The sequence below is a fragment of the Periophthalmus magnuspinnatus genome, chromosome 11 (assembly GCF_009829125.3).
Source record: "Periophthalmus magnuspinnatus isolate fPerMag1 chromosome 11, fPerMag1.2.pri, whole genome shotgun sequence".
Lineage (NCBI taxonomy): Eukaryota > Metazoa > Chordata > Actinopteri > Gobiiformes > Gobiidae > Periophthalmus > Periophthalmus magnuspinnatus.
In genome coordinates this window covers 28,299,856-28,318,603 of record NC_047136.2, presented here as the reverse complement: position 1 = coordinate 28,318,603, position 18,748 = coordinate 28,299,856, and the positions used below count along the sequence as shown (strand labels likewise).

General features: G+C 39.8%; 1 protein-coding gene across 1 annotated transcript in view; it reads right to left on the bottom strand.

Moving 5' to 3' along the window:
* Positions 1-719: 719 nt before the first annotated feature.
* The window catches only part of LOC117378897 (CMP-N-acetylneuraminate-beta-galactosamide-alpha-2,3-sialyltransferase 1-like), a 67,742-nt gene continuing 49,713 nt past the window's right edge, over positions 720-18,748 (bottom strand). Inside the window, exons 4-7 of the mRNA XM_033975587.2 lie at positions 8,110-8,289; positions 3,875-3,920; positions 2,933-3,052; positions 720-1,556 (exon numbers count right to left, since the gene is read on the bottom strand). Coding sequence (XP_033831478.1) covers positions 1,383-1,556; positions 2,933-3,052; positions 3,875-3,920; positions 8,110-8,289 — 520 coding nt within the window. The 3' untranslated portion in view covers positions 720-1,382. The remainder of the gene's footprint in view (positions 1,557-2,932; positions 3,053-3,874; positions 3,921-8,109; positions 8,290-18,748) is intronic.

Genomic DNA, 18,748 nt, shown 5'->3' with positions numbered 1-18,748 from the left:
CATTTTTGTTCAACGATCAGAATGGAAATGTGGCTGAATTACATCGCTGTAACGACGACGGAGAGGATAAGTGAGGCGGGGTGCACTCTGGGAAAATCAGCAGTTAATCACAGGGTTAGCACTTGGAGACATTTCCACCATTTTACGTAACCTCTCTGTGCAATTTTCTAGACCAAAATGACTAAATTGGCCAATGTCATGATTTAATTATTGTAGTATTTCCAATAAGGGGTGTCATCAAATAAAATCCACTATGATGCAACCAACACACTTGACAGCTGCACAATGTTCTAACTTCTCATTGTGCTTGCAGGACTTGGTGTATTGTTGCATTTAAAGGATTGTGACTTGGGTTCAGCCTAGTGTGGAAGAGTTTGCATTCTAAGTAATAGCTGTATTTGGATGGCATTTCACAGGTCAGTAGTGAATCGAAAATATGTAAAACACTTCTTTACCACTGCATGCCATCTTTCTATGCATGTCAAATAATTTACACTGTAAAAATACTTTTTTTTTTTACATTAAAGGTGCCATATGCAACTTTTCTGATAAAGGGTCCGTCACTATCTTGTCTCCATGCAGAGGTTACTGCTTTGCCTGGAATGTTCCATAAAATTGCATTAAAGAGGGCATACTACTACGGGGTATTCATTCCTAACAAATCCCATCAGGTTTGTGAAGTTGAACCATATTTTTTTTTTTATTTATTTTTTTTTTATCAGGCTTTTGTGTATATATTTTAAAAATGGCTGTGTGGGAGAGTGGGTTACTTAGGCATGTGGGTTGAATCTTGGACAGGCTTGTATTTCTAACCACAATGAGGGTTCGAACAGGGCCCAGGAGAGATTGCTAAATTACTCAAGCAAGGTCGACATATAAAAAGTCTTCAGCCATCTTTTGATGAGCCAATGTTATAACATGGTCGAAAGCTCCAAACACATTAAAAAAAACAAAAAAAACAACCACACTTCAAAACATGACTGTGTGGCATTACCTGGTTATCTCCATGGGGTTAGCCAAGTTTAAAGGCATAATGTGGAACAGTCCAGGCAAAGTAATAACATAATCACTGCGATAAGCAACCAGACAATTACAGAGTGCACCTTTTTTATGATTTTTTTTTCTGACAACAATCCCTTCACAAAGTTTAAAAAATCTTTAGGTTTTTAATTATCACAATTCTGCCCGTCACAAAGCTGACAATTACACATTCATGGTCATCATTCTCCTCTTGTGGCCGGAGCTCAGATTCCTAAAAGAGCCGATCAGAAGGGCTTGTGTGAACATGTCCTTTAAGCGTGTCAGCAGGTGGAGGTGTGAGGCATCATTAAAGGCGCTGGGCTTCGTTAGGCTGTCTCGCAGCACAGGCACATGGCTCACTATTATCTGCCTTTAAACATCTTGATTTTGTGCTTGTCCGCCAGGAGCAGGGTCACATTGTATTCATAGTCTCCATCATGGACCCCCGTGTGTCGAAAAGCTCCGGACAAGAGGTTATCCTCCCAGTAGTGGTGCCAGTTCCCTTTTTGGTCTGCACCAAATCCAAATATGTTGACCTAAAGCAAGAGGGAAGCAGAGTCAGCAGATTTCAACAGCACTAAACTAACAGCCTCTAAGAGGGGTACACTTCTATGGAGTGTTCATTAGTAACACATTGCACATTTAGATCAGCATGCTATATTTTATTATTTGCAATAAAAAATAATCTGCAGATGCAATACTCGCCGAAAACAATATATTACTTAACAGTTTAGTTTTTGACGAGTCCCTGCTCTCCACACTGAGTCACTCCCCCTTCAGAGCACCATGATAACACAATCAGGGTGCATATAGCAAATTAACTGCATATCGCGTCACATTGTAAAGTTACATGGTAGAAAGATCTAAAAAGTCAATTTTGCATAATACTGTCTCTATAATTATTTTAAAACAGTGGAAGAGAAAAACAATCATAATACTGGTATGGAATATGTTTTGGAAATTGTGATATTTGAGTAGAACTGTAGAAATTGTGTCTAAATTATGGCATTTCATCTTCTTTCTTGATCTGTTTTGATGCTACTCCAAACAACAAACACATTCCCACATCGCAGTCCATCTTAAACTAGATTTATGGATAGTTATAATTTAAATGGAATGTGCAGTCAAATACACGTCTTTTTGGTTTGGCAATTCTTTGACTGACAATCGTTCCTCTTACAGCAAAGTCGTAAAGTTAGAATGCATATTTTTCTTTTTTGATTTCATTGTGTAAAAAATCCAATTTATACCATATTTTTTTAATGATCCACCACTTGCTTGTCTCCATGGAGAAGTAACCGTATCTATTTCCATGGAGACAAACAGATGATGCAACCAGGCTAAGTAACAGATCAGATCTTTGGAGAGGCAACCCTGCTCACTATAAGAATGCATGTTTTATGAAGTATCTTTGAGCAATAAAAAACTGTGAAACTGTAATTGAATAAATGTAATATTGATAAGTTTCTCCATGATGTCTGTATAATTCCTCAGTTGTCCAGGTCTAATTCACAGTAAAAGCCAAAGTTAAATCTGGACAAAAAGTTGTAGAAGTGAAGACGTTTCGCTGCTCATCCAAACCAGCTTTAAGCAAACAAAGGAAACAAAGAGAACAATAGAGATAGCCAGTAGGCTGATTAAGGTTGAAACTGTAAATAGTACCTATTACAGTTTAGGTGTAGTTAGCTTCTCCCTTCAGACAGATATAGGTCCAACAGTAATCTGACCAGAAATAAAGAAGAGGCTTGGATGTGCAGTGAAGAGTCTTCACTTCTGCAACTTTTGTCCAGTTGACAGATTTAACTTTGACTTTTACTAAACATCTCCATGAGAAAAAATAAAAAATAAACAAAAAAACAATCCACCAGAAAAGTTTCAAAATGTGCCTTTGAGTTAGATCAGCCAGCCTCACCTGATCACATATGTGGACTGCGAACAGTAAGCTCAGGAACCCAGTGGAGGGATATCGCCCGTGTCCCTCAAGCCAAGACTCATAGACATACTTAAAAAATGTGGGACTGTAAATCAGCACCTGGAAAGAACATGGATACACATCATTCAACCACATGGAAAACTTTACTTCTATAAATGTTTTTATAGTATAGCTGGCAAAAATCACATGTCTAATAATAAGCCGAGAGTATTTCCATAGAGGCATGCTTTTTTGGCACAGGAAAGGCCTTCAGAGAGAAACTAAACATTTCTGTTTTTACAAGTCTGATAAGCTGTCTGATTGGTTGCCTCAAGAAGGAAAAAAAAAAAAAAGCTAACAATCTGTTTTGTCCCAATTCAACACCACCATTTTCACTAAAAAAAACAGATGTGGTGGAATAAACAAAGGTATTTTTCCTGGAGGCTGCGACATGTGGACGAATAAAGAAGTCATTTCCAAACAAGGTATTTCAGAGTCCTGGTTTAATCCACTGCATGAGTGCCAGTCAGACAGCTTTAATGATGAGTTGACAGACAAAACAATAGAATTTCATAGATCAAGTTGTCAAAGTTTGATTCTGTACGGCCTTATTGAGGAAACTAGGAAATCCAATAGCCACTGTCAAATGTACTTCAAGCACTAAAGTGAATTTGCTTGTTTCAGCTGGCTATAACTTTCCATCTCTGTGCAAAACAAAATACAAAATGATTTACAGTGGGAGAAACCAAATTCTTAGGCTCGAGTCCAGTCCTGAGCAGTAAATTATCACTCTTTCTTAAGCAATTATTCATAATGATACCCATATGGAATCTTACAAAATGTGGTTTCAAACTGCAATAATCCCCGAACAACTTTGTGTCCACACTCAATGCAGTCAAATGTTTGAAGCCGTGATTTGTTTAATATTGTAGTTTAACTTACCTTATCTTTGTTAGCCTTTATCCTGGACATCACCGGCAAATAGGTACTGAAATAAAAAAAAATATTAAAAAGGTTTAAGTGCTCTGTTATGGGTGTCAATGTTACTCAATATTTCTGTATATGACAAGAGAGCAAGCATACAGTTAAACTTTATTGGACTGAGCTGAGTACATTGCATAAAAAAGAGTGTTAAAATGCCAGTAACAGATGGTGAATCTGTTGATGTGCAAACAAGCTGCACTCTCAAAGCATACAATAATAAACTGAGATAGAGTTTAAAAGGTGCTGTTTTGTCAGGTGCTGTTGCTATCTCCATTGCAACTAAATCTTCTTACTGGGTACTTCCAACACTTTTAAATGCACACATAATGACACAATGAATCATACTTCTGTAACACAACTGAAAAAGGGATTTGGAGATGTTCAATACAACCATCTGGTCACAGGGCAATTGCTAAACCACAAGACTGCAGTTACTGTTGCAGAAATAAGGCATTTCTTCCTAAATTTTCTTGCCATTCCTTTTTGATTTATGAGGTAGATTTGCAATCCTTTACTCATTTTGTTTAGATTATAGGGATTTATACCACAGACTGTGTAAAGAAGTGGACTAAGTGAGTGTGACATCACCCAGAGTGTTCAGCTCCTGTCAAATGAAGCTCATCGAGGCTAGAGCAGTTATAGTGGCCAATTTGGAGCCGAGTTCCATATTTGGAATTCCGACTGCAAGTATCATAGCAACCAAAGAGCCAATCCAGATGATGAAGGCTGATGAAGGTAACGCCCCTTCCCACCCACACCATTGGTTTAGCAGGGAACGAGCGCTTTGTAACGCTGTCAATCAAACCTGTTGCTAACGGTAGCGGGAAAGATGGCTCCTGATTTGTCTGTTATTAATGTTCATATCTGGATTTATGGGGGAATAGTGAAATAAAAACATCGGGATCATGTAGAGCAGGTTAATATGAACATTTTAAGAACATAATGACGAGTCTGACAGCAGCAGTTACAGAGAGAGGACACAGTTTTCAATGTAAAGTGAATTGGAGCCAGAGTTGATGGAGCCAGAAGTGTGCCCATGATCACTTCCTGGTTGGAACGTGGTTGCTAGAAAGTGAGCTATGTCCATTTATATAAACACGATTACGATTTATATGTGACAACAGCAGAAAAGAGAAGGGGGCTTTGGAATCCTGTGTTTAATCTTTTTTTTTTTTTTTGCATATAAGAACACGGTTTTCTCGTACTTTTCAGTTTAAATAGTTGTTTTTGCATGAACTCTCGTGTAGCTGGAGTCTTGTGAGCACAGTTTGGGTCAGACACATGGAGATACTAAATAGTTTATAGAATTTTTGCTACGGCCCCTTTTTGGCGACTAATTGATCAGCAGAGCATGTCTTTAGTCACCCAAGAATATCTTTAATTGACTACAGCTCTACTTATGAGAATCTTTTTCATTTATTTGTGAACATTTGAAATATTTGAGGATTACTGAAAGCTTATTTGTCATTATGTCATATACTCTTCAATCAACTTCACGCTAAATAAAGATACATAGATACCCAAATGCGCACTAGTGTTGCTTTAATTGGATTGACTAATTGGGCATCTGCAGTTAGAAACTTAAGATCTAGTACAATTTAATATGGATGATGGAGTTATATCAAAAATAAATGAAACAGCACATTGACACAAGTTGTGAGTAACAAAAGTACTTTTAATTGACCGTGCTAATTCTCAAGATTAGCTCAGCAATGGAACTAAAAGTAATATTTCCAATTAAAGTAGCTCATTATGAGTGCAATGACTGTGTCTTGTTAGAATTTGCAGATAACATTAGATGGCAAAAGGGTATTAAAAGAATCCAAGCTGCTTCACTTTCCAATTTCCTCACAACTTTTGCACCAAACAAAACTTATATTAATTTTGCGATGATTGCTCCTAACATGGTTCCATCATTTAGCGACGTCCAGTTTCATTTAACAAGACTAGTGATTGTAAAAGTAGCAATCCAATGCGCGTGGTAATGACTAGCCTAATGCGGTTATTACTGCCAGTGGAGTGGAAGTAAATGATGCAGAATGATTGCTTTGGCGCAGTAGGGAGACAGCTGTACGTTTAAACGATACATTTGTTTGTCCCTCTGTCTAAAATATTGGCTGGTTCAGACATGTTTTGTTTTTCTGGCTGACCACTAATCAAGCTAATCGTAGCGCTGGATGGGGATAGGGCAGCTGAAGGTGATATTTATAGGGAGATTGAAGAGTCTTTTGTGTTATTTGTCATTTGAGAAACAGGCAGACCAGGGGATGTGTTTGGAAATTGTAGCTTGGTGTTTAGGAATGTAATTGTTTCTAGGGTTAGCATCAGCATAACAGACTCAAACACCTATCAGGCAAAATGGTTGTCTGGCGGGTTGCTGGTTGTTTGGTAGCTTGTTGGCAGTAAACTTCAATAAGCAATGTGCTTTGACAAATGTTTTAGGATGGGGCAAGAAGGAATTGTTGATTTAAATGGAGTGATTCATAAGTGGAGTTGATTATTGTTGTGTTTGTGTACTGTATTTCAATAACTGTGGGTATAGTTTTTGCCCTGTTGGGAAATGCAGGATATTATCTGAATTGTCCGATGCATGAATATATGGAAAATCAAATTTATGATGCGCACCCTTGAGTCCGTGTTATACAGACAGGACAATTCCAAGTTATTGCATAAATCTCACAGCTCCCTATGTATATGTTCTAGGTATATTGTCATGTTGTCATTTTATGACATACATATTTGACAAGGTGCCAGCTATGAAGGCTGTGCTGTTCTATTGTACATTTGACTCTCTGTTGATGTAGTATATATATAAGATGTGATGAGTAAAGTTATGAAAACCATTTGTCTCTGCAGTGGAACGTATTTTCCAATTTTAAAGTCAGTAAATGAGACTTACATTACATTGCTATAAATATAGGTGGTTTCATCCTTTTTCCAAGCACAGGTCCTTTACCAGAGGCCTGAGAGCTTGAGGGTTCTGCGCAGTATCTTTGTTGTTCTTGTACTGCACTTTTCTGGACTGAGATGTCTGATGCTTTTCCTAGTATCTGCTGTAGCCACTCCTCCACGCCTATTAAATTATGATGCCCTACCTGGATGCAGGGGCAGGTGGTTACAGGGGGGTAGGGATGAATGTCTTTTGACATAATGACATGTTTACTACCAAATTCAATATTGAAAATGAATAAAAAGAATATAAACTAAGATCAGATAAATCTTATTTGTCCCACAGTGGGTTTACAGTGTAGCACAAAGTTCAAGAACAGCAGGAATTGCAGTCAAGAACAAGATGAACAAACAAATACCTGTTTGACTGAATGTTTGAATACATGTTCACCATTAGGTTTAATACAGTTAATAATGTTGATTATTTTTTTGCACTTAATGTTAGAGTGAACACAGCTGATAAAAGACAACAAGATTAGATTTAAAATGTAAAAAATCTGATTTAAGTTAGAACCTCAAGGATAATAAAACCTCCACATTTTGACAATACAAGGTGATTTTCACTTAAAAAATAATAGTAGATTCTCCAGTTAGTACCATGTGGTCTTTTAGATCAAGGCCATTCTAAAACTATACGGGAACATGTCATGTTTATTTGTTCCAGTATTAAATCAGTATATAGTTTTGATACTATTTTAGTAACACTAATCTCATGTACCTCAGCGGTTTTTAGTGATGAACCAATATCAGATACATAGAAGACCTAATACATGACCTGAAACCAACCCACAGTCAGTATTTGGCTTTTCGTACAAAGCCAAATGACACAATCTCTTTCTGGATGGTTTATTATGTCACTGGTGCCATCCATTATTTGGCCTAATATTCCACAGTGGCACTGTGGCCTCTGTCATATCTGTCTGTATATACTCAGCACTGTATCTATGTCAGAGCTGAGCAGGTGGTATTCTGGCTTTTATTAAAGTTTCCAGCTGAAAAATAACTTTATGCTGTGGCTGGGGATAAAAAGTTGTGCGCAGTGACAGTGAAGCATGGCAAGGAAGTTGCTAGTCAGAAACAAAAAGGAATTAGCTGAGAAATGCTTATGTGCGCTATAGAGGTGAGGGTAATTGCATAGGCCGCTGCCAAGTCCCCACGGCTCTGCCCTCAACACATTACATAAGTGTGGTTATGCTTGTTTAGTTCATAAATATGGGTATATACAGTGGAATGGAGGCACTTACTGTGTAATAGTGCCGGTAGTGAGGGCGCTAACGATCCACTGCAGGTCCAGAGTCTTGAATGGAATCAGGACCAGGCTGGTGCTGTTGTCCAGGTCGATGGCACTTTCTGGGTAGATGAGGTGATGAGTGGTTCGGGAACCAACATCCTGCTCAAAGCCACTGGTAGGAGCCTGATTCATCCTGGAAGTAACAAAAGGAACACACATATATCTGATTTGGGTTATGAGGATAACATTTTTATAAGAGATTGTCTGGAACCTATTAGGTTCAGTGTTCAGTGAAGATCCTGCATGAACTGTGTAAGTGAAACTAAATTAAATACTCATTTGCATAATCTTTGGATTCAGCTATTTTAAGAAAACAAGTTACTTAAGAAAAGTTTTGCCGACAGTCCCAAAAATATCACTTTAATTATTTATTTGATATTTTATTAAAGATTGCCCCTTGAGATGCATCATCTCTTTTTCAAGAGCTATTTATTATACTGACATCTTTACCGAGAATGTTCCAAGGTATGACATTAGACTTATCATCAACTGCTCATCTTGTCTTGTGAAGATGGACACGTTTATTGCCATACTGTGGAACTTTACAGACAAAGCAATAACAGCTCTATAGAAACAAGAAGAAGATGTATGCACCGCAAGAAAAGTTACATAGTAAACCTTTAAATACTACCTTTAACACGTGGCCATCGCCTGGTATTAAAAAGACTTGTCCACATTTCCTGAGGACATCATGTAAAAATGAAGATGTGCAGTAAAGATACACACGTAGACATAAGGGACACGATTACAATAAATCCATCTTTTGCCACAAGGTTCCATGAGTCTCTTTGAAGCCACAACTTAAAAAGGTAGTGTTACAAAGACAACAAAAAATATATCATCATAACACACTGAAAACTGTGAGGCTGAAACATGTCACAATCTCATTTTGTCTTTTTCTTGACACTATGATCTGACGTCTCGTCTTGTGGGAATTGTCTTGTTCCACCCCAATAAATACTTAAAATCACTAACCCACTATTACAACAACTTTCACAAACAAATCAATCAATTCTCCTCCATTTATTTGTACAAACTTATTTCAAAGTAAAGCTAACATTATTTTTTGACATTTTTAATACCATATAAAGAACTCCAAATTAATTGTATTTCCTGAAAGAGTGGGACCTGACTCTCATTCCAAGCTTCCAGCAGCGTCCAACCATACCTTCCCATTCTTTGCAAACAGACAAAACATTTACATAACCAAAACAGGCATACAAAGACACACAATGCATCCCATTTCACCACATCAGGACATCCAAGCGGAGGATCCTCAACAATCCTCTGTCCATTTAGAGCCGAACAATTACTGCCTGGCAAACAAGACACGCAGCTCCTATTATTATGTCCAACAATACTCACTCAAACTGGAGCGGTAATTGGCTGCTACAGACTTGTCAACAAACATGACATGATAGAGACAGCTGCAGTTGGAGTCAGTGGGGGGAAGTTGACCCCAGTGAAACTAGCCTCACCTGTTGTAGCCACGTCAGCACTATCGGCCTCCTCATTATCCAAGCAGAGACGACAGCAACGCTGGCTAGTAGTTCATATTTATGTGACTTGACAACCACTTTAGTCCAAATTATAAACTTACAAAAACATCCAAATTTATAAGCTTATTTAAAACTAGAATATGTAACTGAACGTAAATCTTGATATTTTAATTTATAACTAAATAAAGTAAATAAAAAAATAATGAAAGCAGTTTGGGTGAAACTATAAATGTGTGCAGTTAGCAGGCGTGCAGTATGTCTGCTGTGAGCTATTAATGATTTCTGTAGTCCAACTCATTAGTGCACAGTTGGCAGTAATGAGAGTGGCTACACTACAAGTTTCTACTTAGAAAATCTTTAGATGATTTGATTTTGGACTCATTTGAACAAATTGTAGGACATATTGTACAGTGACTGTATATAACACCCAACCCTATTCAGTTAGCAATAATAACAAGATATATGCTGGTCTCAATAGAAAGAGTGTTTCCTGACGGCGTTAGATCCAGGACTAAGTTTGGGAACTGTGATTCTCAGCTGAATATTTACAATACACTGTGTCTCAGGATGTGCAAAAATATTGAAATATCGATATATTGTGTCATTTAATTTGATGATACAGTATCGGTATCGGGAGGAGGCCCCGGGGAAGACCCAGGGCATGCTGGAGGGACTATGTCTCTCGGCTGGCCTGGGAACGCCTTGGGGTCCCACCGGAGGAGCTGGAGGAAGTGTCCGGGGTGAGGGAAGTCTGGGAGTCCCTGCTTAGACTGCTGCCCCCGCGACCCGGCCCCGGATAAATGGAAGAAAATGGATGGATGGATGGATGGAGTATCGGTATCGTGGGATGTGGTATTGATCGCCAACACTATATTATGGATATTTTACCAAATTATTTACTTGTATAATCTATTGATGAATATAAGCAGTAAGTAGTTCTTAATCTTCAATAATAGGGTTGATTAAGTAAGGGCTGAAAGCCTTTATTTTTTACTAAACTGAATCAAATCTATTTGAAATATATCAAATGTATCAAATTGAAACTGCACTGTATCGAGATATGTATCATATCATGCCCTATGTATTGAGGTATGTATCATATCAACATCTTCTTGATGATACTCAGCCCTAACTGTGTCCAACAGTTTAATGTTTTTATAAAAAGTTTGACATATTGATGCTCTCTGCGGTTCTAACTATCTTTAGGGTGTGCCCTGATATGACAGCTCTATGGAAACCAGAATATGCAACCTCCTGCCAGAAAAAATAAAAAATAAATTAATTAAAAAGCACAAATATGTATGATGTAATAACTTGTGTATTTCTCATTGACAGTGTGCCTGCTCTTGCTAGGCACAAATCCACTTTCTTTAAACTCAACAAAAGTTAATTTCGACTGGTGCTGTACTTGGCTTTGAGAGAACATTAATCTGACCAACAGTGACGCAGTGCATCCATCAGGTGGCTCATCCAAACTGTGCTCACTATTCTGACCAAGCCAGACCTGCACTCAATAGAAGACAAACGATACTGGCACAAGATTTTATAGTGCACAGGACATCATTGTTGGTTTCTCTCTTCATGCTGAATGCCGCTCGGGGGGAAGCCCAAATTGCACAGTAAATGGGCCCCATGGTTCTGGAGAGGGACAGCCCGGGAACAGTTTGCCTATGGGGGCCATACTGAGACGGATCATCTGTGCTGCACTTCCACAACATTACTCTGGCAGATTGAATTCCTCCCTAATTAACTCCTGCTCAAATGTTTAGATTTCCAGAGTCAGTGTAAGCTTCTTGAACTTCTCATCTAACAGCACACTTAGCAATGACCTTTCCTCTTTCCTCCGGCTGCTCTTTCTCTAGTGTATTTTTAACATCTTATAAAGCAGTGCACCTTTGCCATTCGTTAACTGAACAGACATGCCTGTGAGCATCCCATGCATTTGATATTCTGGTCCTTTTCCACCTCATTTTTATGTTGCGAAGAGAGCTTCCCATTACTCTGTGTTGGGGTCAATAAAAGTCTGTGCAGCCATTCAAAGAAGTTAACTTGGGCTGTTAAGTGGATTCAATGAGCTGCCCGTTCACTTAATCTTGTGTAGGCGTGCAGTGTCAACCACCCTAAGCAGGCAAATATTTCAGACTGAACTAATCAATATTCATCTTATGCTCTAACTTCCCCTTGGCAATAGATATCTGCACCAGATGGACTTGAAACAAAATGAAGTAGTCTTTGAAAAAGCCCATTTTACCGACAAGACAATTTCAACACACACAGGAGGCTAAAGTCTGGAATACAAAACAGAGCGGATATTATTGCTTCATACATAAGGATAGATATGAGATAAATAGTCATGAAAATCTGTCATTTAAGCAGGTTGGTAGTAGAATAATGGGTTATGTAAATGTCTGTGAATGTACACACTGTCAGTGAACGTGACAGGAGGGGTGCCTGTCTTCCAAATCAACATGCAGCTGGTTTGCTGTAGCAACCATTGAAGATAAAGGGAACTGCAAAACCAAAATGTATGTCTGTGTAATCAATCGTTCCTGCAAAAGAAGAGTGTATATGTTTCACAACTCATCCAAGTAGCTTCTTCAGTTGTGACAGTGTTCTGTAAGTCACAGTCTGTCTGAAGGGAGGAGCTAACGTCACTGAAACTAACACACTCTAGTGTTTAACAGTAAAACGCATATGTTATTAGTTAAGTCATACTTAACTAATAACTACCCTAAAATGACTCGGCTGACAGTTCACACCTTAGAGTATGTCAGTGGACTTATCTAATAACAGATACTGCTTACTGTAAACAATTAGAGTGTGTTGAGAGTTGAGTTTCAGTGTCGTTATCTCCTCCTGTCAGATGGATCTATAAAGCAGGACCCTGTCACAGCTGAAGAAGCTACTTTGATGAGTGTGAAACATATTTACTCTTAAAACTTTTGTTTTGAATTCAAATTTCTTTGCGATAAAAAATAAATTCAAGCTGCACGAATCCAGGTAAGAGCTAAATATTTATGTAGATTCTTTGTTCTTCTCTTCAAAGTGATTCTTTTCACATTAGTAAATTGTAAATTATCACATTTTTATATAGCGCTTTTCCACCTTCAAAGCACTGAAAACACTTTACATCAAGAAACCACTCACACATTCACACACACATTCATACGGTAGTGTACACAGATAGAGGGCGAGGGCGGTTAAGTGTCTTGTCCAAGGACACAACAACAGCATTCATCTGTGGGAGCTGGTGTTGCACCGCCAACCTGTGAATCAGCAGATCTAACATCTTAACCAATAATGTTTTATGTCGAAAGCAGGATTTGAACCACAAACCTTTGGATCAATGGATAAACTACCAACTGAGCTAATGACATTGTTTTTCTCACAAAAACAGCAATCTGTAGCCCAGAGCCCAAACAATGAATTTAAGAAAAGTTTCTAAGAATAGCAGTTCACCATTACCAGTCTTCTTGTCAAACTGGTGGTTTACTCAAAACAAACCAAGTGAAACAACAACATTTGTGTTCCCTCTATTTCAAAGGCTCGCAGCGTTTATGCCACACCTGAGACATAATCTCTTTCCCTGACATTTCCTCCTTGTGGTCGCACAGCTTCTCCCACCTGATAAAAATGTGCCCAGTTTTAGTCCGCTGGAATGGCAGCGGGCTCGTAAAGGCATTAGTGCTCGCTGTATTTTTAAAGGCGGTTTGTGGTTAACAGCAAGAAATACAATCCCACTGACCTTTAATGTGTTGATTGGCCATTACACGTGGACATTAGAGTTTCACCTTAAAGTCTAGAGCCCAGTGCTGCAAGCATTGTTGAGCTTAATGAATAATCACCAAGACAAATAAGGCCACACAGCCAGCCGGTGGGCGCAACAGCTTTGACATTAAAGATGCCATTTACAATAACTCCACGCACACTTGGACAGGAGAAAATTGCAGTAGACTTTCCACTTTTCTCCCGCTGATATATAAATTTGATCTTTCAAGAGTTACTTAAGTTGGCCGGAGTTGATTGATGTCCATCCCGCAAGCACTTTAGGCCAGAAGGCTCAAGACGGTCCAGTCATAAATCATCGGTCAAGATACATTTCATAAGTAAAAGGACCTCCACTCAGATTTTTTGTCCTCAGTCGATGAAGACTCATGTGCATTCATACTCTTGTTTCTAAGTTGTTTCAAAGTATATAGTGCTAACAACTTACAAAACATCAATAAACAAACAACATTCACCTTCCTTTTCGGCATTATGAAGGTATATATTCTAAAAATGGTGGAGAATGATAGAACAAAATTGAATATTGTTTTGCCATAATTTACAGTTGTCAGTTTAAGAGAATCCATGCCTTTTTCATCTGCAGTAATTAAACAAATCTGTATGTTTTTGAGATACACAGATAAAAAAAAAGACCACTAATATTTGCTTAAAGCTTTAAGTCTTATTCATGGAATGGAAAATGAGATGTAAATTACCCTCAGTTATAACAAAATCATTACAATTCAAGCAGACATTTCTACATCCCCAGAGAACTATTTAAACCATGAAAAGCCCAGGTGAAAATCAAGCCAATTAGCTTCATTGTTGTTTTTGTCTCAGTGACAAATAGGTTTATGAGCAGCAGGGTCCGGATTGATTGCAGAGTGGGTTGGGAAAAATCTTAATTAGATGTTTTAGGAGTCAAGCATTCAGATGTTTCTCCTGATCTTGTGCTAAAACTAGATCCAGCTTTTTCAGTTCCATCCATCCATCCATCCATTTTCTTCCGCTTATCCGGGGCCGGGTCGCGGGGGCAGCAGTCTAAGCAGGGACTCCCAGACTTCCCTCACCCCGGACACGTCCTCCAGCTCCTCCGGTGGGACCCCAAGGCGTTCCCAGGCCAGCCGAGAGACATAGTCCCTCCAGCGTGTCCTGGGTCTTCCCCGGGGCCTCCTCCCGGTGGGACATGCCCAGAACACCTCCCTAGGGAGGCGTCCAGGAGGCATCCTGAGCAGATGCCCGAGCCACCTCAGCTGGTTCCTCTCAACGTGTAGGAGCAGCGGCTCTACTCCGAGCTCCTCCCGTGTGACCGAGCTCCTCACCCTATCCCTAAGGGTGCGCCCGGCCACTCTGCGGAGGAAACCCATTTCAGCCGCTTGTATCCGCGATCTTGTCCTTTCGGTCATTACCCAAAGCTCATGACCATAGGTGAGGGTAGGAACGTAGATTGACCGGTAAATCGAGAGCTTCGCCTTCCGGCTCAGCTCCTTCTTTACCACAACGGACCGATACAGCGACCGCATCACTGCAGACGCTGCACCGATCCGCCTGTCAATCTCCCGCTCCATCCTTCCCTCACTCGTGAACAAGACCCCGAGATACTTGAACTCCTCCACTTGGGGCAGAGACTCACCACCCACCCGGAGAGAGCAAACCACCTTTTTCCGGTCGAGAACCATGGCCTCGGATTTGGAGGAGCTGATTCTCATCCCAGCCGCTTCACACTCGGCTGCAAACCGCCCCAGTGCCTGCTGCAGGTCCTGGCTCGAAGAAGCCATCAGGACAACATCATCTGCAAACAGCAGAGATGAAATCCTGTGGTTCCCAAACCAGACCCCCTCCGGCCCCTGGCTGCGCCTAGAAATTCTGTCCATAAATATAATGAACAGAACCGGTGACAAAGGGCAGCCCTGGCGGAGTCCAACATGCACCGGGAACAGGTCTGACTTACTGCCGGCAATGTGAACACAGCTCCTGCTCCGGTCATACAGGGACCGGACAGCCCTTAGCAAAGAGCCCCGGACCCCATACTCCCAGAGCACCCCCCAAAGGACACCACGAGGGACACGGTCGAATGCCTTCTCCAAATCCACAAAACACATGTGGACTGGTTGGGCAAACTCCCATGAACCCTCGAGGACCCGATGGAGAGTATAGAGCTGGTCCAGTGTTCCACGACCAGGACGAAAACCACACTGCTCCTCCTGAATCCGAGGTTCGACTATCGGTCGGATTCTCCTCTCCAGTACCCTGGAATAGACCTTACCGGGAAGGCTGAGGAGTGTGATTCCCCTGTAATTGGAACACACCCTCCGGTCCCCCTTCTTATACAGAGGGACCACCACCCCGGTCTGCCATTCCACAGGTACTGTCCCCGACCGCCACGCGATGTTGCAGAGACGTGTCAGCCAAGACAGTCCCACAACATCCAGAGACTTGAGGTACTCAGGACGGATCTCATCCACCCCCGGAGCCTTGCCACCGAGGAGCTTGCCAACCACCTCAGTGACTTCAGCCAGGGTGATGGACGAGTCCGCCTCTGGGTCCCCAGTTTCTGCTTCCTCCTCGGAAGACGTGACAGTGGGATTGAGGAGATCCTCAAAGTATTCCTTCCACCGCCCGACAACATCCCCAGTCGAAGTCAGCAGCTCTCCACCCGCACTGTAAACAGTGTTGGTGAAGCACTGCTTTCCCCTCCTGAGGCGTCGGACGGTTTGCCAGAATCTCTTTGAGGCCGTCCGATAGTCCTCCTCCATGGCCTCCCCGAACTCCTCCCAACCCCGAGTTTTTGCCTCTGTGACTGCCCGAGCCGCGGCACGCTTGGCCCGCCTGTACTCATCAGCTGCCTCAGGAGTCCCACGAGCCAACAAGGCTCGATAGGACTCCTTCTTCAGCTTGACAGCATCCCTTACTTACTTCCTTGAAACACAAATAGAATTAGACAAAACTGATCCAAATATAATATGTAGCTTTTATTTATTGCTCAAAAATAACTAAAGAAGAACTTTGTATAAATAAAAGTTGAAACATTATGAGACTTTCTGAGCCGAGTATGACCAGTAAATATTCTTACATCAATTTAAATGTCCAACCAGGATATTGGCTGGACCGATTTGGAAGCCAATACCCAATCTAGCAAATATTCAGTATCGGTGCTGATATCTGATACCAGTATTGGATCAGTGCATCCTTAGCTGAAACACATTTCCATTATGTGAGTCCCTTTCAGGCGAGGGCACTGATTACAAAGACAAATGGCAGCTTATTCATCTTGGGCTGAAGGTTGTTGACGGGTAAGAGGCACTCGTAGTGAATATTCTGGTCATTTGCGAGCCCTCGGGACCACATCATTATGATTTGTGAAGCTTGTAAACAGGTTTTTAGAATGTCGTTGCAACTTGTCTGGACGCCATGTGATCTGCAGCATAGCTAGTGTGAACATCTCTGTTTTTAAAGTAGGAGAGTTCAGCCACAGAAATTGCACTGCTTAAATCACATCTCTGAATGACGATGAATCACATGGAGATCAACCTTTATGAAACTATTTGGAAGGAGTTTCATCATAGTGTTCAATGTAATTCTGTCTGATCCTCAATTTAACATAATAGAAATGATGGGACTGTTGCTTTTCTGAGACAGACAATTTCAAATGAAATATGACACATAAAAATCCACGGCATACAGAAACCCAGATGCAAGAAATATGCCCTTGTTTTTTCCCCATGTATTTGAGCAAAAAATGTCTTTGTCCGGTACAGATATATTATGAACAGTTATTGAGGTCAAAATAAGTCTACTGCTGTCTGCATCTAATGAGAAAGCATTTTATTGTTTGGTAATCAGCACACTAGTTGTTGTTTGCATTACTGTTACTGTAAAACTCTATATTCTTCTCTTAACAGTTGTGAAAGTTGCTTGTAAACTCATAACAGTTATAAATTAGGATGTTCAGAAAGCATAAGGTAAGTGAGGAATAACTCTGGACCACTGCAAACTGTTTCAATTGAACTGCTTCTGTTTTTTTTGTTTTTAAGACTGATCTCCCAATCAGGACAGCAAATGCTACTCTGAAGGTAAGAAGTTGTTTATTGGATACAGTTTGTGCTATTTCAAACTTTAAAGTATTTAGTATTAGTACTATTTCTTGAACAAATTGTTTTTTGTTGTTTTTTGTATTCTACACTTAATTTTTGCAGTAATATTGCATAATCAAAGCTTTTAATAAAGAATTTCTGGTACTTAGAAGAGAATGCCAACCCATATATATATATATATATATATATATATATATATATATATATATATATATATATATATATATATATATATATATATATATATATATATATATATATATATATATATATATATATATATATATATACTATAAAAATGTAGGGAGGATTTATTGTAGAAATGCTACTGAAGCGATCCATTGTCTGTCACACTGATTGATATATTCCACACATTAAATACAGGGCAACATTTCAAACGCACAAAGAGCATGAAAGCTTGTTGCCATGGCCAACCATTCTGCCGCTAATGGCAAAGTAATAAGTCTTGTGTTTCTGGCGCTGTCCCTGTCATAGGATAATTGAATTGGTAGACAATGCCATGCTGCTGTCACAACAGGGGGATGCTGAGGAAGATAAGTGCAGTAATGTGGCTTTACACTGAAGCAACATGTCACATCGGCCCGACAGCACGCTAGGAGGAATCAAGAGCCAACGGAGAGAGACCAGACGAATTTGGATACATACAGAGGATGTGTCGTTACTCTCCTGATAAAATCTTAATGTCAGCTTCATAACTGTGCCACTTGTTTGCCTACAAAATTAGATTATCCCAAGAATGTAGCAAGTATAGTATGTATGTATGTATGTATGTATGTATGTATGTATGTATGTATGTATGTATGTATGTATGTATGTATGTATGTATGTATGTATGTATGTATGTATGTATGTATGTATGTATGTGTGTATGTATGTGTGTATGTATGTGTGTATGTATGTGTGTATGTATGTATGTGTGTATGTATGTGTGTATGTATGTGTGTATGTATGTGTGTATGTATGTATGTATGTATGTATATAGTGATTTAATTGAATTGAATGATGAAATTGATTTGAATATGAAATTGTAACATTCAAGGGGAACTAAGTCATCAAAATGCAAATACCATATTGTGAGTCAGGGCTTTGTAAAGAAGGTGTTTGTCATTGGCAGTAAATATAGTATTTAATTGCTCAAATAAGCTTAGGGCAATCAAACAATTGTGCTGTGTTCCCATGAGGGGAAAAATAAAATGCATTTTGTATTCGTAAT